A 25,252-nucleotide genomic window follows, 5' to 3' on the forward strand; every position below is an offset into this window, starting at 1 on the left:
TAGGCACAGGGACTGGTAAATTGTGGTCAACAGTTAAAGCCCTCTCGAACCCCGCTACAAGAGATGATGGGATTTCAGTCACATTTGGCAACGTGACTGTGACTGATCCGAAGAGATGCGCCAAATACTTCAACCGACAGTTTGTCGAGCATCCCGAGAGTGATAGAGCGAAAAGGAGAGCCACACGTCGCATACGTGGTCTCCGAGCCGACGACACAACACACTTTACTGCAGCCGAAGTTACCAGTGTCATCAAGAGCGCGAAACCATCTAAAGCACTGGGCCCCGACGGAATTTCAATGCTAATGTTGAAGCATCTGGGAATACTGGGAGTTGAGTACCTGACCAGACTCCTCAATTTGTTCTTAGAATCACTCATTATACCCGATGTCTGGAAGATGGGAAGGGTGATTCCACTACTGAAACCAGGCAAAGATTCGAGTAAAGGTGAATCGTACAGACCGATATCCCTTCTCTCGCCAGTAGCCAAGACACTTGAGGCACTACTCCTCCCTAGCCTTGTGGAGAATTTTCCAGCTGCCCACCATCAACATGGATTCTGTAAGGTACACAGTACGACGACAGCCTTACATGCCATTTCGACACATATCAATAAGGGACTTAATCAGCCCAGGCCGTGTCATAGGACGGTCCTCGTGGCGCTTGACCTATCGAAAGCATTCGATACGGTCAACCATGCCACATTATTTGAGGACATCGAGAATACGTCCCTACCGGCAGGAGTGAAACGTTGGGTGCTGAATTATATGTGTAGACGCCAGTCGTACGTGGAATTCAGGGACAAAAAGTCAAAACCCCGTAGAGTTAAACAGGGAGTTCCCCAGTTTTCGATCAAAAGTCCGAAAAAAGTGTTCTCACATGTGAGCCAGAACAACAAACGTTCTGAGAGGTGTGAAGAATGTGAGCCAGAACAACTCACGTTCTGAGAGGTGTAAAGAATGTTTGTTGTGTGGTGTACACAGCAGTGAGTTCCATAACAGGCATGAATATTTTGTACAAAACGTTGTTGCAAAGTCCACATTTTGTTTGCCAAATATAATGGTAATTAGAAAAAAAACTAACTTACCTCTATTGCTCTCGAAAAATCTTTGAATTCATATGGTTCTTCTTCCAGCCATTTGCCTGCTTTCTGTGAATCTAAGATCCAATTATAATCCACTATCCACAGCCCTCGTGCAATAGCTCGCAATAGATTCATCGTCCTTCTGGCCTCTAAAGTCACCAAATGTGTGGTATTTTCTGTTACCGTTTGTTCAAGGCTAAACAGAGCCAATTTATTGACAACCTTTTAGAAAATATAAACAAAAAAGGATGTATAAATGTACATTATGAAGATGGTGAAATTAAGTGATTAATGTTAAGTAATTAATGGAGGATACTTTTCGCGTGCATGAAAAAGTATGATAGTTGGATGGTGGTAAGATATATTCCCCGTTTGGTGTAAGCAATTAACTTTTGGCTGGTTACCTTGAAATGAAATTAGCCAAATTAATTACTGTTGAAAATCAAAGCATAATTTAAGGCACGCAATGAAATAAGTAATCAAATCATTCAAATTATTGGAACTTTTTATACTAAAGACAATAACAATCAAATAATTTTCCTTTTTTTTTTTGATAGTTTATTTTTATTGAATTAATTCTAATAAAATTTTATACAACTAACGATTTGACTAAAGAAACATTTCAAGTTTTTATTATGGACATATTTAACAAATTCAACATATTCAAAATAAAAAGGAATTTGATAACACAATAGTTTCCTTATATTATGGTATACTTGCAGAATGCAGTCATACATTTTATATACATACTCTCACACTGTGAAAACTAAACACCTCTCAAAAGTAGACAATTGTCGTGAGACGTTTGCTTTATTATAACATTTGGGAGGTGTCATTATGAGAGGTTACTTATAATGACCTCTCCCAAATGTGAACAAAACTTAGGCGACCATTGGTGTCCACTTTGAGAGGTTTCATTTTATTCCAAATTTTACAATAATTTTGCATATTGTGCATTCGATGTTAATGTATATTTAATGTGTATTTACTTTCGTTAAAAATAAATTTCAAAATCGAAATCTATACCAATAATTTCTTTATTGTGTACATGCCCAGCAAAAATTCTCATTACCCGGTAATCTTGTAGGTAAGCCTGTTTAAAAATGAATAACCACTTATTAATTGGCATCGCTCCGGATTACGCATGTCCTAGGAGGCAAGTACTTCTCCCCAGGCATACCTTTGGCCATGAAATAATTAGTGCTTTTAAAGCATATAATCACCTAATATGTAATCACTTATTCATAGATATACCAAAGTTTGCAAAATATCCACTTATTGTCTCAGGCAACCAAATCTCGAAAATATTGACTTCTCTAGCCGATTACAATGGACCAAAATATGGCGAGTAATGCTTTAATATGAACATTACTTGAATAGAAACGAATATTGTAGAAATAAACAAAAATATAACAAATCATCTAAATAAGATTACAGGCAAATTAATTTCACAGTTAAAATAGAAATAAATGTTGTCGTTTAAGGGAGTTAGATTCACATAATGTTCGAAACCTACTAAAAGTGGATTTTATATATCCCTTTTATAAGGCAAATGACAGTTGAAATCTAGTGAAGTCGATTTTGAAAGTGTAATGTGAATGAGGTATAATAAAGCATTTATTTAAAACATAGTATGGTAATGTCATTAATTTAAAACACAATTATTATGAAATATTCGTGAAGAATATTCCTTAACGGAAAAATCTTCAGAATTACCGTTACATAACATATTCTTTTTGAGTTTTTTTAAATGCTCAATAATGTGAATAATTATACTTAATGGTACCATCATTTATTCTATTTTATTAAGTCATTAACAGCCACATGCAATACATTTTGAGAATATCAATTCGAAAATTACCGAGAAGTATTTATAATTGTCATTACAAGTTAGTCATTACAACTCACCGCAATGTAATGCAATGTGTAATGACAGCTTTACTCCTGGTAATGTAAATTGTAATGAGATGTGGTTACCTAGTTTTTGCTGGGTGGTTTAAATTAATGGATTGTATAAATAACAAATATGGAGACAATTCATAAGTTGGAGAATTGAAATTAAGCTTCGTTGTCCAATCATTCTATCTATTGTAAAAGGCATGTGATCCAAACTAAAACACTGTGTTCTTCTTTGTGAACGTAAGACGAGATCGGTTTGAGATGACAATTTGAGCATTTTATATCAAAAACGTTCATGTCTCATATTTTCAGAGACACGAGGTTTTTGATCAAACCTTTAAAAATTTTTAGCTCATAATGAATAAATAACTTAATATTCTGAAAATAATATTTACTTAACTAAAAACGAAGAAGCACCGAAACTATTTTGCATTGACTTTGCTAAAATTTTTTCTCAAAGTGTCCACATTCTTAAAATGGAAAATTACCTGTTATTAATCATCTTAAAGACTGAGCAATGTTATTTCATTATTTAACCATGGAATAGGATGGCATACAGGTCATATAGATATAGGGGGAATCATTTATAAATTGTCTCGCCCCATTTGAAGGTAATCATACAGCTCAATAAGTCAATTTGGGTAAATAATCTAAGAAACTATGAGTCTTGCAATTGCGAATTCTTGAACCAGGACCTATATTCGGATTACGTTTATATTTAAAACCTTAGCTGTCCCAGAACCAAATCATCCTCTTATATTTTATGTTAATTTCTGCAGCATCATGATCGTAACGCATATACTGTTGATTTATTCGAGAAGAGTATGTTTGTTTTATGGAGATTAATTAGTATATATATCGTTATCAAAACTTTTGAAACTATTACACAAAAACTCTAGAAAGGACGCTAAATCCTGTGCATTAAGTTAGATCATGCAAAGTGACTGTATTGTGTGAGACTAACAAGGTCATAGTAGGTGAAATTCACGTAAAAATCAGTGTTGACAGTTTTTATGTTAAGCTCAGTTAAAAAGGATTTTTTATAGCAAAATTCGAACGGTATGTCACCACTGTATGAAACCACTACGAAAAGTTAAGAATGATTATAAAACACGGTTGAACTTTTTGGTATTCTGCTGAAACCGAAATTGAGTGTGAATCCCATGCAAGGATTCACACTACCCATTGCACCACGTTGGCTCCCTTAATCGTCTGTAAATATTCGACTTATGTGGAATTTTGCATTATTTTTCAAGCCAGTCTTTTTTAATTATTGAAAGCCCCGTCGATCGGTTTGGCATATTTAAGAAATGTTTAAGGTCATTAGGAATTTGAAAATAATAGAGTTCAGGTGCTCAAAAAGTAACAAACTACCATTTATTCTAATAGATCAAATTTATATATTTTCTTATAGTTCATTCAGGGTATAAAAATGCTAACAGAAAATTATGAATAAATCATACAAAGAGCAATAACAGAAAATAAAGTAAATAAACGGAAAATAAGCTATGTACTTTACACCAAATTGTGTAGTTTTTAGAACATAAATAAGCTTCTTACCAAGAGAGTAAGGAAGTTACTAAAATCTAAAAACCAAAAGTTGAAAATGGAAATTTGAATGTTGGAGAACATTTTTGAAACAAAAATCAGTTCATAAGTGAATTATAGAAAGTTAGCTTGTGTTAGTTTGGATCATATCCATTTTAGAAATTTTTAGCATCTAACTTTTTTTAACTACGAAAATTATGATTATTACCTGTTGGGTATTTTTTCTAAATGCATAATTTAAATATGTATACATGAAGCAACAAACATTCTAGATAGTATTCCTCTGTTTTTGGGATAAGAGAATATTTTCAAATTTATTATGATTTTATTTAAATTTTCTTTGTTTAAGCAACATGACAGAGAATAAAATAAACGTCTAAAGAAAACTAAATAAGGTTAATTCTATGAAACCGGCTCTATCAAACCTTTCCTTTACTTACTACTACCAGAAGCAATAATTGCTATTAAAATATATAACAAAAAAAGGAACAAAATTACAACAGGAAAAAATCGAATCCATTTAAATATTTTACATAACAATATTTGTTTGCATATATGCATGGTATCTAGAATCTATATAATAACGAATACGAAGAAATGTAGAATTGTGCTAGATAATTAGAAGTGTTTAGGTAAGTTACAGGGGTAAGAGAGGATCATGCATTAACGTTGTGTACCAACCTCACGGATTACATCTATTTGTTCTTTATGCATATTTGTGTAAACTAAAACTGGAGTCTTTTTTGCCCCATCGCAAATGGCTTTATTAGCATCAACTGATTTTTGTTCTCCCTTAAGTGTTTCCTTTCGCGCAACTTTATTTTGAATTTGCTTAATTTGCTCGAAATCTAATGTGCTTCGCCTTTTGGGCACTTGAGAAGGAGGTGGTTCTAAAGTTGAAAGATCCGTGGCGGATCCCATGGTTGTTGACAATAATGCCTGCTGGGATAATGGCAGCAATGTTCGGCGGCGTTTAGTGACACTTTTCTGATCGGAAGCACCGCATTTCGATGTTATTGTTGCCAAACTTGGAGGCGTTAATAGTTCATTTGGCACAAATAGCTTGCGCTTTTTCTTTAGAGTTGGCGTTGACTCAGATGTTTTGTCCGTATTGTCGGCTTTATCATTAGCTAAATTGGTATGGGTGCTATCTAAGCTCTCTGTGCTATCCGTATCGGAAATCGGCATTATTGTTTTCCTAGTATCCACTTTATTAGTAGCAAGAATTGAATTTGCATCACGGTGAACTGCATCTAGTGTTGTTGTAGGAGCCAAGGAACGCCTAGCTGATTGATTAATACATTGTAAACGTTGTGTTATAATATCCATCGATACATCAAACATGGTACGCCTTTTATTTCCTGGAAGTCGTGTGGAGCTAAACACTAAAGGTGTTACACACTGTTCGGTCTCTTCCAACAATTTTCCAGATGTGGCAGTAGCCGGTGGAGTTTGTATGATTTTTTCTTCACTCTCCAAAAAAGTAGAACTTACTACTTTTCCATGCATATTACCTGCCGTAGGAGTGACACACAATCCATCGGATAATTGAGGCTGTAGACTACCGGCGGTAAAGGTCTGTGGATCATTATTCTGGTCCGACTTTTTAGGTGTGTATAAAGTACGGCGTCTATTCGTTGCAGGTAATTTTTTCGTTGTTATTTCACATGGATGAGATCCATTGTTCATTGTATTGAGAATCTTATTGCTGAGATCAGCTGATTTGGCACAAATATCATTGTCTTTTATCGTATTGGTTGCCTCAATGGATTTAACGCTATAGCATGTTGCCCGCCTAGTTGTAACATTTGAGGTATCGTTGTTTGTGTAACTGAATATGGTGCGTCTACGAGTAGATTTCAACTGAGTAGTAGGCTCCTTCTCTTTTGCATCGTTATCCATGTCCTCATTCGATATTTCCATTGACCTAGCACTGTCCAATGTTTTCCCGGCATTCCGAGAAGATGACTGAATTGCATCAAATGTCTTAACAGTCTCTTCAGATATTGCATCTTCTTCCATTATAGGTTGTATTTGTTTGCCTTGCTTCCTCGGTGTTTCTATGGTCATATTCTTGGGTGTATGTAATGAGCTTCGTCGACGAGTATTCCTACTGGGTGTCATAGTTGATACCGTATTGGTTAGTTCTGTGGCATCAGCAGTAATACCACTACGTCGACTAGAAACTTTCGAAGGTGTATTTGATACAGTGCTAGATTTTGTTCCAAATTCGACTGCCGGCAATAATGTACGACGCCTTGTGCTTTTTGTTGGTGTGTCCAAAATTTGTTTTGTACCATCATCATCATTTACTGCAGGAACAATAGCGGCAGGTGTAGTTGCGAGACTATTACGACGTCTAGTTCTTGAACTTGGTGTATCTAAGACAGAATTTTTCTCTCCATTTTGTACATCATTCATTTGAACAAAGTCTAGAGCTTTTTTAACTTTGTTAGTTTTATCCTTCACTTGAATATTGCCTACAGACTCCCGACTTTCTTCATCGTAAAGTTCTATGTTGTTTGTCTTTGTATTTGTGGATGAGGTCTTTTTTGTTTGCATCAATGGTGTATAGTTATTGGAACTTATACGATTTAAGAGTTGTGTTGCTGGAGACTCTATGTCTGAACCTTTAGCAACACTAATAATTGGTGTGGTCATTCGACTATTATCTAGTTTCTTAAAGTATTGGCTTATATCAGTCTTCTTTTTAGTAATGGAACTGCTTGTTGGAGTACCGCTAATAAGAGTGGAATTCTTTTTAATTGCACCAGTCTTTTGTGTTGGCGTTAAGTCTCTTTGAGCACTGCCATTTCCTGCTTTACGGTTTATTTTATCCTCTGAATCCGGTTGCATATATCTAAAACGCTGCAAGTATATGGTGTGGTAAGAGAAATAAAATTAATGAATGTGAATTAAATTTTTAAATTTTACATGTATTATATGGAATATGCTTTGTAATATAAACATTTTGATGATCTCGAAATTTTGGATTTTTATGGCGCTAAAGATCGATTACACCAAAAGGGGGAATATAGGAACCATTTTATTTACGAGCCTATGCAAAAATGGAGTTCCAATAAATTTACATAATATATTTACTTTAAGGTGAGTACTAGGTTCGGGGTTTTCACCAAACACACAAGATTAAAAAGAAAAAAATATATATACGAAGATAATTATATTTGAATCACGTCTTGCCAAATAATTGATGGAAACGATCCAAGGAATTGATTGCCGATTATTTTATATTATGTGAAAACCAGCTCGGTTTCAGCTTGAAAACGGAACATAGTACTCAGCTTTACGAGGGCAGTTCGGACACTTCTTAGCCTAGCACAAAAAGCGCGGTAAAAACTGAAAAAAGTAGTGTTTTGGAAACTTCCATTTCTGTTATGAACACATGTTAAATTTTGTTTCGATCTGGCAACTCCTTCATATAGAAACAGGTGTTCAAAAAAGACGCATCCGCAATTTTTTTTACAATGGAAAAATTAGAAATGCGTGCTGTCATTAAATATTTACATAAAAAAGGTTCATAATGATATGGTGAATGTGTTAGGTGAAAGTGCTCCTTCATATGCAACAGTAAAAAATTGGGTTGCTGAATTTAAAGTGGTCGTACAAGCATTGAAGATGAACCACGTAGACGTCCAAAAACAGCAACAACAACAGAAATTGTAGCCAAAGTGCATGATATGATATTAAATGATCGACGAATAAAAGTGCGTGAAATTTCTGAAATCATGGGCATCTCAAATGATCGAGTCCATTTAATTTTGCATGAAGAACTACAGATGAAAAAGCTTTCTGCAAGATGGGTGTCGCATTTGTTAACAGCTTGTTTGGATCGTTTTAAGAGAAATAAAATGGATTTTAAGCGTCGTTTCATAACTGTTGATGAGACATGGATCCACCACTATACTCCAGAGACAAAAGAACAATTCAAACAATGGACTGAAGCTGGAGGAAGTGCCCAAAAGAAGGCAAAAACAATTCAATCGGCCGGTAAGGTTATGGCAACGGGTTTTTGGGACTTCAAATGTATTTTATTGATTGACTATCTACAAAAGGGTAAAACAATAAATTCAGAGTACTATTGCAACCTTTTGGATCAATTAAATGTACAAATTCGAGAAAAACGTCCTGGCTTACAACACAAAAGTGTTTTAACAATGGCTAAAATCAACGAATTAAAGTACAAGTTGCTTGACCACCCACCCTATTCTCCTGATTTAGATCCCAGTGACTTTTACTTGTTCCCAAATCTAAAAAAATTCCTTGCTGGCAAGCGTTTTACCTCAAAATGAAGATGCAATTACAGTTGTAAACCACTATTTGGAAGACCTTGAGGAAAACTATTTTAATCAAGGATAGAATTGCTAGAAAAGCGTTGAAATAAGTGTATTGAAGTTTCAGGAAATTATATTGAAAAATAAAAATATTTTTGAAGTTTCCGAACCGCCCTCGTAAGGTGGGTATTAATTTCGAGTTTAGCCGCTAAAATCGCCATTTTTCACGATTACTTTTCTTAATTAATCCACTTTAAGAAAATAAACTTTGTGAAAATTTGCTTTGGGCTATTCCCCATCAAGTTATAATAAAATTTGCAACAGATATATATGTATAATATTATTCATTTTTTTCACTTTAGCGATTTTAGCCGCTAACTCGAACTTAATACCCACATTTATATAGAAAATGGTTCACCGTTACGTCGAACAGAGATTTTCACAAAAACACTAGAAAGCAGATTAATAAGTTAGATGGTCATAGTGACCGTTTTGCGTTGGTTTCATTTGATACTTGGTTTTATGTTAGGCTCAATGATAAAGGATATCCTTTTGAAGTCAATACCGCACATCTTTTCTCGCTACGTTTGGAAAAAAAAACTTACCGAGAAATTTTGCGAGAAAACAAACCACCCTCGAAAAACTTTTTGATGTTTGTTTAAAACGTGTTTAAGCGTAGAGATGAAAAAATGGACTTCGATTAAATCTACATAATAGGTTAGGTTAGGTTAAAGTGGCAGCCCGATTAAGATTCAGGCTCACTTAGACTATTCAGTCCATTGTGATACCACATTAACTAAAAGTACCTATTACATATGGGCACTTCTAGTTTTAACCGTTGGAACCTCCAGATTGTTCCAAAAACATTAGCAGACTGCTTAAGTTAACGTTTTCCAGGTCCGCCAGTAATCTGAAGCTATATGCCCCTAGAATTTGCTTACGCCTTACACAAAATGCAGGACACTCACACAAGAGGTGTTTTATTGATTCCTTTTCCTCCGCATCATGACAGCTCACCTATCAGGCAGCGACCGAAACCCACTTGGCCATCCAATTTGGAGCCATCAGTGTAGAAATCTATATATCTTTTATTCCCCGGGGTCCGTGTACACCACGCCTCACTGTTGGGAATTAGAGTCTAAAACTTTTTGTCGAAAATTGGACTCGCCAAAGTGTAATCCACTACGTTAGGCACACCTGGAATTATTTTGAGGACCGAACTGTGAAATCTACATAATGCTTCGAGTTATTTACCAGACAGAGAAAATAGTTCACTGTCGCTTCGAAACTAGACTTCTAGATCAGATATCAATGGACAATTTAAATAAATGAATTTGTAATACGTAAAAGCTCTTATCAAAAACTTTGCAGAGAATAAAAATCGTATGTCCCAAGTAAATCATCAATCCCTAGACCTAAGTGGGAAGCAAAAACTATTTTTCTTTCTAAATTATCCCTGCCAAGAGGAGATAAGTTGGGTTTTTTTCTTTTTCTTTTTATTCTATTAAAATTGAAATTATCTCTAACACACGGGTTATGTAGTGTACCCTTAACCTTGCCGGGATTGTGCTTCTATACCCATCACTTTTGACATATTTATCCAATGTCTACGTGCTCAAACAATTGTTAAGTTTGTTTTAATATTGCCATTCGTATTTGTTTATTTTTTGAACGCGCAAAACTACACATATACATGGATCCATACAAAAACGTACAATTTAAACTAACACAACATATACCAGCACAAAACTCCAAATACTACGCTCTTCGAAAAACAATGATAATAAATTTAATTATACATTTGAATGCAACTGATAAAGTTTGATTCAATTTGTAAGAATTTCATTTGTCACAGATGGATTTTATTGTCTATAAGTACACATAAAACCGATAGTACAATGGATGAATTTTACCGAGAAAATATCAAAACTTTATAGTTAAGTTAGTGGAGACAGAAAAGCTAAAAGAGCGAAACTCCATCATATTTTAATTTATAGATGGTGAATTTAATATAATTAATGTCGTATATAAAAATGAGAATTTGTGTTATAGATATATCAAAGAAAATAAATTGTAATTCGAATTATAATGGAATTATATACATTTAGTTCAAATTAACCAAATGTTCAAATCAACATGGATCAACTTTAGTAGACATGTGGGGAATTTATAAAATAATTTATGACAAAGTTGGAAAGAGACGTAAGTTTATAATGGAAATATTATTGAATATTGAGAGATAGAGGAGCTAAATTTTAATCGGGAATAATATGATCTGTTTAGATCACTGTTTAGTGAGCTTCTGTGGTGACCAAAATTAACATTACCGCTCTCTGTCCCCATATGAGGACACCTGTTTAAAATGAAACAACTATGAGCTACCCGTTATTTTTGTAATTTTAATATAAAGTATAATTAGCTGATGGCCTCAGTTGCTAAAGCTTCCCTCTATTTTCCCATACCCATCTTATATTTGCTATACGTTTAGTATAATTTAAATAAATAAAATAAGGTATAAACAGACATTTTGTAGCATTTGATGAACAAGTGTCATATTCATTCAGTGCGTTATATTATTGCTATTATTGATACAATTTACTTTTTAAAATGATGGAAAATTGTGTTAAATGTCAATTAAAGCTTTATTTGAAACAGTCAATTTTTTAATCAGACTTACGGCCATTTTCATGTAGCTCCGTTAGGCTTTAACTTCCAGTTAACCGAAAGAAAAATGGAAAAATCTTTTCTCCGGTTAACTTTAAGTGAAAAATTTTGGGCAGTTAAGTTTCTAACTGGCATATGGAATATATACGCAAGATGACAGATATGTACATATCACGGTTTAAAAGTTCGTTAGCTAACATAGCACTAACGGAGTTTCATGAAAATGGGGGTAAAAACACAAAGTCAGTTAAGGAAAGTGATTGAAAATAGTTACGTTTTTAATTAAAAAGAAATCTATTAAGTTTTAATCAAGCATTTTTTTTATGCCCAATTAAAATTGTGATTGATACTATAATTTTCGTGATTGAAGATATATCAATAAAAATTAATTGGATCAATTAATTTCGTGATTGAATCAGAAAAAAGTTTTCTGTGTTATAACAAATTCAAGACACTTTCAGTGTTATAACAAAAGAACAATTGAAGAAAAACTTGATACGGAACTTGCTACTGTAGGCTATGTATTCACCGAATGCAACATGAACACATTTAGAAATTTAAAAACAATTACTTATGTTTTTATACATTGCATACTCATTAGAGGTGTGCGCGTGACACGAATTTCTCGTGACACACGTGAGTCGTGAACAAAATCCAAAGCAACTCTCGTGAATGTGCGTGAATGGGACTAAAATAAATATGTCGTGCGTGAGAAATAAAATCGGTTCGTGAATGTGCGTGAATAAAGTTTCTGCAAAATCACGCTCACGAAAAAATCAAGATTTAATTCATATTCGTACGTTAAGTGAAAATAATTTAGATCTCGAACTATATTCTATTTTTGAATTTTGTTACCTTTGCTGATTTCCGTTTGGAAAATGTCGTGAGTTTCGTGAATTTGTCGTGAATTACGTGAATCATGCGTGAGCGTGAGTCTTTAAAAGTAGTTCGTGCGTGAGTACTGGTTTTCATTTCGTGAATGTGCGTGAGTGGGATTGGATAACACACGTATCGTGCGTGAATAAACGTTTTGCTTCGTGAATGTGAGTGAAATTTCAGTCACGCGCACACCTCTAATACTCATTGCCTTCTACAACGCCTTATGGAAATTAAGGGCGATAAGGCGTATGAGTGATTTGATAACAATCCTTGCCGAATAAGGCGTATGAAGAATTTATAGTTTGTAGCTGGACGAGTCATTTAATATACAATAGACTCCTTTTCTATTTCAGAACTAATTTTTGCATACTAGAATGAAAATTGAGGAATTGGTCTATATGAAGGCCAAGTTTGTTACATTAAAAGAACAACCAATTTTCTTGTATTTGTTAAAATAACTACATCATACGCTAATACAGCTTTAAACTTATTTGTAATGAATTTTAAATAAAATCGAGATGGATTTTCAAATTTTTAAATAAAGAGTCCAATGTGAACTCATTTCTGTCACTATTTGGGTTGGGTCGAACAAAATGTATACTACAATCAATATGGAATTTGTTAAAATTCCACCCATTGTGCGCATTTTATTAACGAACAAATTAACTACTAATCCCAGTAAATTTAGTTTTAAAATTAACGAAGTAGTACTCATATTCGGCAAAATAATTCTTATGTTTCCTTACCAGCGTATATCTTAAACAAATATGAACCATACATTCAAAAATAACCGCAAGAATCTCTGCAAACTAATACAACTCTGTGATGCTAGTTGTATTTCACATCTCATTGGGGGAAAAAAGAAGAGCAATACAAAACCCCCCCATTCAAGAGAGTAAAAGAGAAAGCATTTCAAATTTTTGTTACTGGATGGATGACTGACTGATAAGATGTTACTATACCACACCATACACATATAAGGGGGAGAAAAAAACAGAGTAGAAAGCAACAAAAGAGCTAGCCAGAAAATATGAATATAGGAAATGTATAAAAGAGCTGGTTAAGCACAACAGAAATTCTGACAGCAGCGACATTTCAAGTCGTTCGTTCATTGTTAGTTGTATACAAAATTATTGAAGTAGAGAGTGGTGGTACTTGGTGGAGTTTGATTAGCTGTTACTCGTGTCGCCGTGCAAAACAAAATTTTGTTCTGTTGATTCGAAAGTAATTATTGTTCCGCATAGTTCCATTTGTTTGGAACATTTGACTAACCAACTAAAGTCATTGTCGTAGTTTGCCTTCTCCATTCATCAACGACCTAACTCATTAGGGCTAGCTACTAAGCAAGCTGTATTGTCATTATGCTGTTGATGATGATGCGATATTTGTGTAAAAAATCCATCGTGGTTGTGTGTTCGTGTAAATAAAATACGAGAATACATTGGAAAACAAAATAAAAACAGAAATACGCAAAGTATAAGAAAGCATAAGAAGATATACAAGTGAAACTAATAAACGTATAGTTGATTACGGATACATCAGAGAAACAAAAAGAACATTGAATTCCAAGTACATACAAATAACATAAAACCAATGCAAAACAATCTGAACCCAAGAATCTCTCATAAAGAAACGTAACTGAAAAATGTGTCTAAGAGCCATTGAACCGGGTTTCATTTTAATCCAACAGATGTTTTCTTGATTGAAATACAACTTCACCTGTGATTCGTCCAAGACCCATTGTTCTTAATTTTCATATGTAATTTGTGTTGGTGCGTTGCAGTAAAATATTTACATACGCGCCGCGCTGAGATCATTCATTGTCATCTGTTATTTATTTATCCAAGTCAAAAGGAAGGAACGTGGCACTTTTACCCACGCCACTTTTATAAAAGTCTGGACATTGCCAGAGCATAGCAAAAATAAGGTAATGTTTAGGCGTATATTTAGCATAAAAGCCGCTGGAACATTAAGTATTTTCATGGTCACTCAAGTAGGGGCATTGAAGATTTCAGTGTGCTGTAGCGTGTGAATTTCATATTTTAGCTATAAAATCTTCATAGAAAACGAAAATATTATACTTAGCATCCCAAGCACGACTCAACGAATATAAGTATTTTTCCATACTTCTTCCCCCTTTTGCCATCAATTTATTTAATGGTCACATGGATTTGCATATGATGGCAATTTTTGACAATTTCTAGAGGAATACTAAACCTCTGTGTTTGTTTACAATACTATGGGAATATGGGCAAACATTATTTGGAAGGCCGCTGGTCCAAAAAGGCTATGTGATTATACATGGTTATCTGTGAAAGTATGTGTTAAATTCTATAATGTATAAAAAGAGATTATATAGAAAAAGAGATCAAGAAACACCCATCTACTAAATTTAATTATACTTTGCCCACAACGCAAACGCTTTCCGAATTTAAATCTTTATAAGATTCTGATGACGTCTACTTGCCTTTCTGGCAATTCGTACAATTACGTTTATTGAAACCAGGCCACTCCTCTAGAATATAAATAAAAATAAAATTTAGGTAAAACAAACATTACCCTTAAAAATACAAATAAATCCATGTTTGCAAAACAAATCTAACCGGATTAAAATGTGGTTAACCGTTAATTTGCCGGCTTTGAAGGGCAGTTAATCATTGGGACACGTATGCCTTAAAATGCTTCGAATTACTTAGATGTACTAATGAAAATAAAACGTTGACAAATTAAAATTGTGCAAACTTCCTGTTACTCGGATTCTCGACAGTATATAAAAACATATAAATACTTGGGATCAATGTCCATGTCAGTGTTTTTATTTACTTTTTTGTACTCTGGATCATTTCTAATTGCAATATAAAGTTAGACGAAATGTGGAAAAGTGAAACAAATTGTAGGCGAGAGAAACTCGCTTTTTAAAGCCTATCCCAATCTCGGCGAAACATCGAATGGTGATTTATTTCCTCTCAGGTCATTTCTAAGGATTTCATCAAAAGTCGATCCGTCGATTTTAATGGCAATAAAAAGTCGATGAGTCGAGTGACTTTGGAAATGATGAAGAGTTGGATTCGGCCCTTTTTGCCAACATGTCGATTTATAGCAAAGTAAACTTTTAGATAAAAACATTTATCTGAATTTGTACTTCGTAAAATTTTTCGAAAAATTCGGTCTAGATTATAGAGTATATAAAAAAAAAAACAAAAAGTTAGTAATTTGCACAGAAACAAACTTTTTCCACGGTAACTTTTTAATCAATATTAAAACACGAAATTTTATTAAATTAATGTGTTACACAATTCACTCTATTTGCTAAAGATACGTGAGAAAAATACGTAAAATATTCGAAACTATGGCTGTTAAAAAGTGTCTGCACCCTCATTAGAACTTTTTTTAGTATCATATCAATGTTTTACTAATCATATAAAAAATTTCATTTTTCATTTTAGCATTTACTCGAACAAGGCTAATTCTTCAAATACAACACAAAAATGTTACCAAATTATGGACCTGTTACACAGGCCCTATTGGGCACCCTATTGACATGGGGCCTGACAGCTTTGGGAGCTGGCTGTGTCATCTTTGTCCGTGGTAATCAACGTAAATCCCTAGACGCTGCCTTGGGTTTTGCTGCAGGTGTTATGGTAGCCGCCTCTTTTTGGTCATTGCTCAATCCAGCCATTGAAATGGCTGAATCTTCACATCTGTATGGCATATATTCATTTTTACCAGTATCTGGAGGTTTCCTCTTGGGTGCCATATTCGTTTATGGATGTGACAAGCTTATGACTTATTTGGGTCTTAATTCGTCGAATATGATGATACAAATGACTGAAACTAATAAAGATAAGGCCAAGATAGCTATGGATGATTTAAAGAATGGTCATGGTGGCATGGAAGGAGCCAAAAGTATGGAAAGTTTTTCAGATTGCCTTAGTGTGCAACACAGTCATACTGAACCCAGACGACGCAAAAATCTTAGTGCTGATGTTGAACGTACCAATACCACATATGTTACAGAAACAGAGAAAAATGATGCAGCTAGTGCGGTTGCTCAATGGAAACGTATTATGCTCTTGGTGGTGGCCATTACCGTTCATAATATCCCAGAAGGTTTGGCAGTGGGTGTTAGTTTTGGTGCTGTGGGTACCACCAATTCGTCAACATTTGAAGCTGCCCGTAATTTGGCCATTGGTATCGGCATACAAAATTTCCCCGAAGGCTTGGCTGTCAGTTTACCATTGCATGCAGCGGGTTTTAGTGTGCCCCGAGCCATGTGGTACGGCCAACTTTCAGGTATGGTCGAACCGATATTCGGAATACTGGGAGCTGTTGCTGTAACCTTCGCCAATTTAATATTGCCTTATGCGTTATCTTTTGCCGCTGGCGCTATGATCTACATTGTAGCCGATGATATTTTACCAGAAGCTCATGCCAGTGGTAATGGAACAATTGCCACCTGGGGTACAATTGCCGGTTTTCTTATAATGATGTGTTTGGAAGTAACACTGTCGTGATTGTTATACTTTAGTTACTACTATTACTATAGCTACAATTGTTGTGAAATTTTACAAAACAATGTGAGAAACGCTGTTGCAGCTGTCAACAGCATATTAGCCATTCCTAGGAAAGTTTTGTCTTTTGAAACTTTTCGTTCAAATGATTTACACACAATAACCACCAGACATACACAAAATATTTTGTATTTGTACTTTTAATGTGTATTTTTAAGTAGATAATATTGCAAATATTTATTAAATTGAAATTGTATACAAAAATTATGTTGTAAGCTCCTCTGGGAGTTTTTATAGAAAGTCTTAGCTTTTATTTTGATAATACATATATTTTTCAGAACAAGTTTTCGAATCCAATTGTGAGGTCCCCTTGCTTAAACAAATATGGCAAATCTTATTTTATTGAATTTTTGCTATGCATTTTTGAAAGGATTTGATAATATTGTAATTTGTGTATGTCACCATTAAAATATGCTAATTTTTGTACAAAGATAATGTTGCACATAATTGACTTAATAACAAATTGTATCCTTTTATAAATATTGCAATATTTTACTAAATACCCTTATTAATTGACATTAATCCATCCATAACAAAACAAAGAACATGTGTCTATGTTATCATCAATCTTGAGGTGGATTACAAATTATATAACAATTAGCCTTATGGAATTGTTTGAAGAAAAATTGTTCGTGACTTTGGTTACGATTTAATTTTGTAACCAATTAATTAAAATTTGAATTAAAAAATACTGATACCTTATTTGTGTGTCATGTATCAGATAATCACAAATCCTTTGTGGTATAGGAAACAATTTTGTTTCTGTTTATCCCCAAAGTACTTAAAATGGACCACATCAACAATTTCCATAGAAAACATTAAAATTGTAAAAATTACATGTTTAGTATTGCGTAATAGCCTTAATCTCATAATTTTACTATATGTATATCCTATTTTACAAGCAGACCTCATTGTAAAATTAGCTTTTAATTTAAGTACCTTAATTCTGTAATTATTGTATTGTAGTAGAGAAAGATAATAATGATTGATAAAAGAAATACAAGAAATACGAAATACAATAATTGTATACAAAGTTAAGAAATATAAATCAGCAGCATAGAAAAAATAAAAAAAAAACTGCAAAACAATTCAAAAAGATAAAAAAAAAGATTTTAAAAATCTTAATAATAAAAAATATGTTTTAAACTAAATTTAATTTGCATTTTATTTCAAATTCCATAGTTATTTGACAACAATGTATGTTTTGCTATAAACGTAGTAGGTCTTTAGACATTTTTGCATAACTACTTCCCTTTAATCAGCAGAATGAGGAAATTAGATTTTTGCCCCCTTACTTTCCCAACAACAAAAAACTTGCCTTACTGATCAGTAGTGAATGTAAAACATTATAGATAAAAAACTATCATATACGCCAATGACTTGTTACGTTATACCTAACTCCCCCCTACATATTCAAACTCGGCCACAATTCCTCAACAAATATCAAATGCGTTTCAAAGAAAAACCAAGAAACAAGTCTTACATTAAATTCGAACTAACGAATGAGAGTGTTTCAAGAACGACGATATCGTTTAAAGTAAATAATGAAAAAAAAAAAAAAAAAAAAAAAAAAAAACAAACAAACAATTGGAAAAGACATGGAAAATATAAACAAATCCCAGTAGTAGAGAAATTCTGTGTTGTTATTGCACTTTCATTATGATAAAAATCAACACTTCTATGTCTTGATAAGAAATATTATGAAGAACATAACAAAATACACTACGAATTACCCCATTCAGCAATGCTGACTCTATTTTTTGCGTATGGCCACCATTCATGTTCAGCGCAAAAAGTTTACACACGACTCAACTAACAACAGTATGAAATGCGTGATAAAAAATACGTGCTATTTGAGACACTGTTTGTCACTCGTCACTCTGTCTGGAAGATTTGTGATCAACGTAGATTATGGTGTAGATCTTTTTTCTTTGCTGGTGTACTTAATGTAGAATTTATTGTATCATCACCTACTTTTATCCCTGAAAGATGAGGACTTACTAGTAAAACAAAAAGAAAATTTATGTTTTTGCAAAACAAAATAGCGTAGTAGCGTTCTTTTCAGTAGCTTTAAACATTGGATATGAGTGCATTGTATTTAACACATCATCTGGAATCCCTTGATTTATTGATCATAGACCAAAAATGCAACATTATCTAAAATATAAAATCGTACAGCAAACAAATTATGCACACATTTAAATTTTTTGTTGTCATTTCCAAATATTTGAGAGTAGTAGAACATCATCCTGCTTAAATGTCATGAATATATCATGATTTGCGTGAATTCTTTAAAATTACGAAAATATATGCATACAAAATTTAATGAATTTTGTTTTTGCTAATCCCTGGTTGTCCACGGTTTTCAAAATTTATTGTCTCTAACTTATACAAGAGTTTTTTGAAGGTTAGAGCTGAATAAAATCATGGTGAATATGAAGTACATACCCCAAACCCAATGGCATGCAAAAATGCTACAAAATTTTTACCGTTTTTAAAATAAAATAATGAAATAAACATTCGGCCACATACTCGTATAAATTTTTTTCTTTGTCTTTAAAAACATCAATTGAAAATAAATGGAAATTAAGAGAACAGAACACTATAAATACCAATTCGGATAACAAAACTTCCATTTTGTAAAAATCACTCTAGTTATTTGTAGTCTTAGGGTATGGTCACACTGGGCAAATGTTTGATCAAAATGAGAGTCTAACTTTTTTTCCAAGACCATTTTCGCAATATCTAGACACCGTTTTTGGAAAACACTCCTATCATGATATTATATACCCAATATGAGGAGCTAAAAATGTTTGCCGATTTGACTGTGGCGACCAGGGCTGTGGAGCCGGAGTCGGAGTCGGAGTCTTGGAGTCGGAGTCTTGGAGTCGGAGTCGGAAGATTTTGCTGGAGTCGGAGTCGGAGTCGTAAAAATTTTGCTCGACTCCGACTCCGGCTAAACCAAATTTTTTAAAACACTTCACATTTTTGTAACTAAGCAAGTTTTTACGCAAATTAGTTTCCATTGCGTTATTCAATCGATCAATGTACAGCATTGTTGTAAATGAAAATCAACTTCCAATTACGGCTATCTTTTTATGTCTCCTAGAATGTTAGACTAGCAGATGGGCTGGATCGATCCATTTTAATGCCCATATCAATTTATTTGAAATATTTCGAACAATCGAAATTCCTTTTTTTATTTTATTTTAAGGCCATATACATATGTGGAATATTGACAGAAATTTTTTTCAAAATTGTTTTTTATAGAAAATTTTGTCAAAATGTTATTTCTATAAAAAGTTTTGTCAAAATTTTATTTCTATAGAAAATTTTGTAAAAATTTTATTTCTATAGAAAATTGAGTCAAAATGTTGTTTCTGTAGAATATTTTGCAGAGTTTTATTTACTACACAAAATTTTTTCTAAAATTGTATTATTATTAATATTTTTTTCAAAATTTTATTTCTATAAGAAAAAATTGTCAAATTTTATTTCTATAGCAAATTTTCTCAAATTTTTTTTTCTTACTAATGTTCACTGATACTCACTGCTATAAAAAATGTATTCAAAATTTTATTACTATAGAAAAATTTTTTCTATATAAAATTTAGTCAACATTTTATTTCTATAGAAAATTTAGTCAAAATTTTGTTTCTGTAGAATATTTTGCAAAATTTTATTTCTATACAAAATTTTTCAAATTTTTTTTGCTACACATTTTTTTTTTAAATTGTATTTCTATTGATAATTTTTTCAAACTTTAATTTCTATAAACAATTTTGCCAAATTTTATTTCTATAAAAATTTTATTCAAAATGTTATTTCTATATATTTTGTCCAAATTTGATTTCTATAGAAAATTGTGCCAAAATTTTATTTCTATAGAAAATTTAGTCAAAATGTTGTTTCTGTAGAAAATTTTGCAAAATTTTATTTACTAGACAAAAATTTTTCCAAAATTGTATGCTCACTGATACTCACTGCTAAGTCGAAAACTTGTAGAAATGACTCAAATTTTCAAAATTTTCAATGAATGAATCATAAATGCATTTCTGCGAAATTGTCTAAACAATTATAAATATTTCCCAAATATTGCCCGAGATTTTGTAGAAGTCTGATTTGAGATTTTATCAAAATGTAGATCTAAATACAAAGTTGTGCAGAGTATATTATAATCGGCCCGACCGACTTTAGACTTTCCTTGCATTTTTATTTTTTGTTAAAATTGTGTTACGTCCCATAACGTTAGATCTAAAATTTAAGTACATAGATTTTGTAGAAGTATATACAATTTTGTCTAAATCGATTCAGATTCAAATTCATGCATATGGGAATATAAACCTTTATATAGCTCGCAACAAATTTAAATGATTTGAGATAGTATCAATAATTTTGTTGGTATCTTCTCATATTATGATGGGTATTTATATCATTATTTTATTTATTCAACATTGCCCTAAATTTGAAATATAGAGTTCAATTGGCATTTAATGTGAAATTAAGACCTTTTTTGCACACATAAATAAATACGATACTTTATATCGATCCACTTACGGTACCCCCACAATAGAACTACAAATTAGTGGTATTAAAATGAGATTTAGTTATATTACCCGGAGTCGACTCCGGAGTCGGAGTCGGAGTCGAGCAAAATTGGCTCGACTCCACAGCCCTGGTGGCGACAAATTCTTTTTTCATTTCTATCAAATATTTGTCCATTGTGACCGTACCGTAAGGTATAAATTATTTTGTGAGTATTTAGACGCATTATAAGTAATATCGTTTACAGCGTATTTTTAGATAAGTTATAAAACTTCTTATCTCTTTGTGAAACAGTGACTCAATTTATTAAACAACAGAGTTAGATGGTGGGTGTATAGAATCGATATATGTAATAAAACAAAGTGTTATCAAAATATGCATATACAAAATAAGACACAAAGAAGAGTCAATTTTCAAATAAGTATATAGAATAATGGCATGTTACTCATTTTCAAAAAGAAATTCGGCCATGTTATTTTCCTGGGCTATCCACTCTAATTATTTTCGGTACAAATTTCCTGTACTTAAATTAGTGTGGTTTTGACTTCATAGTAAGCTAAGGCAACTTTGAGTTCTATCAAATGTTTTTTTTTTTCGGGCATTTAGTGAAAATCACACTCTAATGATTCACAGGAAAAAGAGACCTATTTGTTTTTAACTATTTCTTGTATGTAATGTTATCCGACAGCATATTTAATGTAAGAAATAGCAAGAAAACATATTCTACTTTATAAATACACGTCTTTTAATGCTATTTTGGATGAGAATTTTATAATATATTGTTGTTGTTGTAACAGTTTATTGTGATTTCATCCATTTTATGTTATACGCTTTGGTACGTCAGCTTGTGGCCAGATCGTGGAACTCTGCTACTAAGGTGTGGTGTGTCTAGTGTGGTCTGGTGGTAAGTCAGGTTGGTTTAGCTGGGCAAGAGAAAAGATGACGCGTGTCATGTGGCCATTGGTTGCAATTTGGGCATACGTCAGCTACGCTTCTACCAATCACTGATAAGTAGGAATTGAGGCGGCTGCACTTGCCTGATCTTAATTGGGCTAAAACTACCCTAGTCTGCCGTGGGAGGTCTCTTTCCTCCGGTGCTATGGGCTGTGGTCGGAATCCAAGAACAGGATTAACCTTGTAGCTTCTCACCGCTTCAGCTTAGGTATTCTCATGAATCCTGTTCAAAACTACCTGGTACGCTGCTAGATCTAGAGGCTCTCTTTTGTAGCGCTGGATCTCGCTCTAGATGATGTATATCAACCCTTACGTTACTGGGTGGTGGTTGTGTATCCATGAGATGGTGGTTTTGATGATTACTGCGATAACAACTCAGGAGATACTGCTTTGACTGCATGTAATTGTGTCTTCGCACAGGGATGATCTTTGTCTCCACATAAAGTAGATCCAGGGGTGTGCTGCGGAGACACCCAGTCGCAGTTCTAAGGGCAGCGTTCTGGCAGGTCTGTATGTTATTCCACTGCTTACCACTTGTCTGCGTTGTCCACACTGAAGCTGCATAGTTTACCACTGACCGGCCAATTGCCTTATAGGTAGTTAACAAGGTTTCTTTGTCCGCACCCCAAATACTGCCGGCAAGTGACTTGAGAACCATGTTTCTACCACGGAGCTTATTACAAATTGCAGTGGCATGGGCAGACGACCTGGGGGTAATTTGTGGTCGGAATTATTTCGGCATCGACACTAATATTCAACTGCCTACGCACTTCTGCCGTCCATGTACTGAATAGTGTGGCTGAGGATTTGGTGGGGGATGTCCTCAAGTTTCTCGCAGTGAAATAAATGGTAAGATTAGCGATGTAGACGTTTAAACGATCGCAGATGTCATCAACATTGGGCCCAGATGGCAAGATTGTACAATCGTGTGCGTATGATACAATCTCGACGCCGTCTGGAATAGATGATAGGTAGAGGTTAACAGAGTGGGGAACTCCCTGTTTCACTTTACGTGGTCTTGATTTCCTATCCCTAGATTCCACATACGACTGGCGTCCGCATAGATAATTAGTGACCCAACGCTTGGTTCCAGCCGGTAGGGACGTGTTCTCGATGTCCTCGAAAAGTCTGGCATTGTTGACCGTATCGAATGCCTTCGACAGGTCAAGCGCCACGAGGATCGTCCTGTTACACGGCCTGGGCTGATTAAGCCCCCTATTTATAAATGCTGAAATGGCAAGCAAAGCTGTTGTCGTACTGTGTACTTTGCGGAATCCATGTTGATGTTTAGCAGCTGGAAAATTCTCTACAAGGCTGGGGAGGAGTAGTGCCTCAATTGTCTTCGCTACTGGCGAGAGAAGGGAAATGGGTCTGTACGATTCACCCTTGCTCGAGTCTTTGCCTGGTTTCAGTAGTGGAATCACCTTACCCATTTTCCAGACATCGGGTATAGTGAGCGATTCTAAGGACAAATTGAGGAGTCTGGTCAAGTACTCAACTCAACCAGTATTCCCAGATGCTTCAGCATTAGCATAGATATTCCGTCAGGGCCTAGCGCTTTGTAGGGTTTCGCGCTGTTGATGACATAGGTAACTTCGGCTATGGTAAATTGTGGTGAGTCATCGGCTCGGAGACCACGGATGCGACGAATGGCTTTCCTTTTCGCTCTATCACTCTAGGGGTCGGTTTGTCGATCAGTCACTGTCACGTCGCCAAAGGTGACTGAAATGCCATCATCCCTAGTAGCGGGGTTCGAGAGGGCTCTCACTGTTGACCACAATTTACCTGTTCCTGTGCCTAGGTTACATTGCTTCAGGTGCTCTAACCAAGTGTTCCGTCAGTATAATATATTGTCATTCTAATTGGTTTAGATTACTTGTGTTTTCTCTAAAATATTTAGAGATTTTTTCTCTAATTCGGATTAAAGAACACATTTACAATCGGAATATTCTCTAAATGAGCTAAATCGAAATGAAGAACATGGGCGAATATAATGACATTCTAATTGGTTTAGATTACTTGTGTTTACTCTAAAATATTTGGAGAAAATTTCCTCTAATTCGGATTGAAGAACACCTTTACAATCGGAATGTTCTCTAAATGAGCTAAATCGAAATAAAGAAAATTGGGGATTATCTGTTCTTCAATTCTAAATTTTTTACTAAAATCCCGATTTCAAGCTTTTACATATTTTTATAGATATCTCCCACAAAATTGCATAATTTAAAAAATATATGTCAAAAATCTATTGACATGTTTGCTCATTAAAAATATGTCTTGCCCTTAAATTCTATCGTACACAAGTGGTTACGGTGCAAAATCAAAAGAGAATGTACGCTCCATAGTTAGCTATTTTTTTTTTATCAAAATGTCTATCGTGTTTCAATGTACACAGTACATTCCTGATTGATACTTAAACAGTTTTTAATCAGAGATAAATACCTAGTCTAGTCATATTCATTCACTTGTATGTTTTTCAAAATTAAATTTATGATAAGATTTCATTTGAATACTTTTCATAATAATACTTAATGCTATACACATAAAATTTGCTTTAAAGTTATAAATCAAAGACAAACAAGATTTTTAGACACAAAATATCTATGTACATAGATTATTTGAAAATTTCAGAAGTAGTTTTTTTTATCAACCCAGTCTTTTTAGGAAGGTTTTTTATGAATGATGTAGTAATTTATCTCATTATTCTATTTATTCTTTATTCCTTAGTTTTCGGTTGTTATACTTCTCTTAATTAGACATAATAAATTTTTTTGAACATGTTAATTATTAAAATGACATTCAGACTAAGAATAATT

At 33.8% G+C, this 25,252-nt stretch overlaps 2 protein-coding genes across 4 annotated transcripts in view; one reads left to right on the forward strand and one right to left on the reverse strand.

The window, feature by feature from the left end:
• The window catches only part of MCPH1 (Microcephalin), a 33,574-nt gene that overhangs the window by 3,191 nt on the left and 5,131 nt on the right, over positions 1 to 25,252 (reverse strand). For both annotated transcript variants that reach the window (XM_075313739.1, XM_075313740.1), the window contains exons 5-6: positions 5,213 to 7,399; positions 1,088 to 1,306 (exon numbers count right to left, since the gene is read on the reverse strand). In XM_075313739.1, the coding sequence (XP_075169854.1) occupies positions 1,088 to 1,306; positions 5,213 to 7,399 (2,406 nt within the window). The remainder of the gene's footprint in view (positions 1 to 1,087; positions 1,307 to 5,212; positions 7,400 to 25,252) is intronic.
• Positions 13,430 to 18,088, forward strand: Zip48C (Zinc/iron regulated transporter-related protein 48C). 2 transcript variants are annotated; one of them, XM_075309801.1, is made up of 2 exons: positions 13,430 to 14,293; positions 15,813 to 18,088. In XM_075309801.1, the coding sequence occupies exon 2, from the start codon at positions 15,855 to 15,857 to the stop codon at positions 16,878 to 16,880; it is 1,026 nt and encodes a 341-aa protein (XP_075165916.1). In that variant the 5' UTR covers positions 13,430 to 14,293; positions 15,813 to 15,854; the 3' UTR covers positions 16,881 to 18,088. The 2 variants fall into 2 exon arrangements, with proteins under 2 accessions (XP_075165916.1, XP_075165915.1); XM_075309800.1 differs by having other exon boundaries at positions 13,431 to 13,590.

Source organism: Haematobia irritans, chromosome 5 (genome assembly GCF_050003625.1).
Source record: "Haematobia irritans isolate KBUSLIRL chromosome 5, ASM5000362v1, whole genome shotgun sequence".
In the NCBI taxonomy this organism is placed as follows: Eukaryota; Metazoa; Arthropoda; class Insecta; order Diptera; family Muscidae; genus Haematobia; species Haematobia irritans.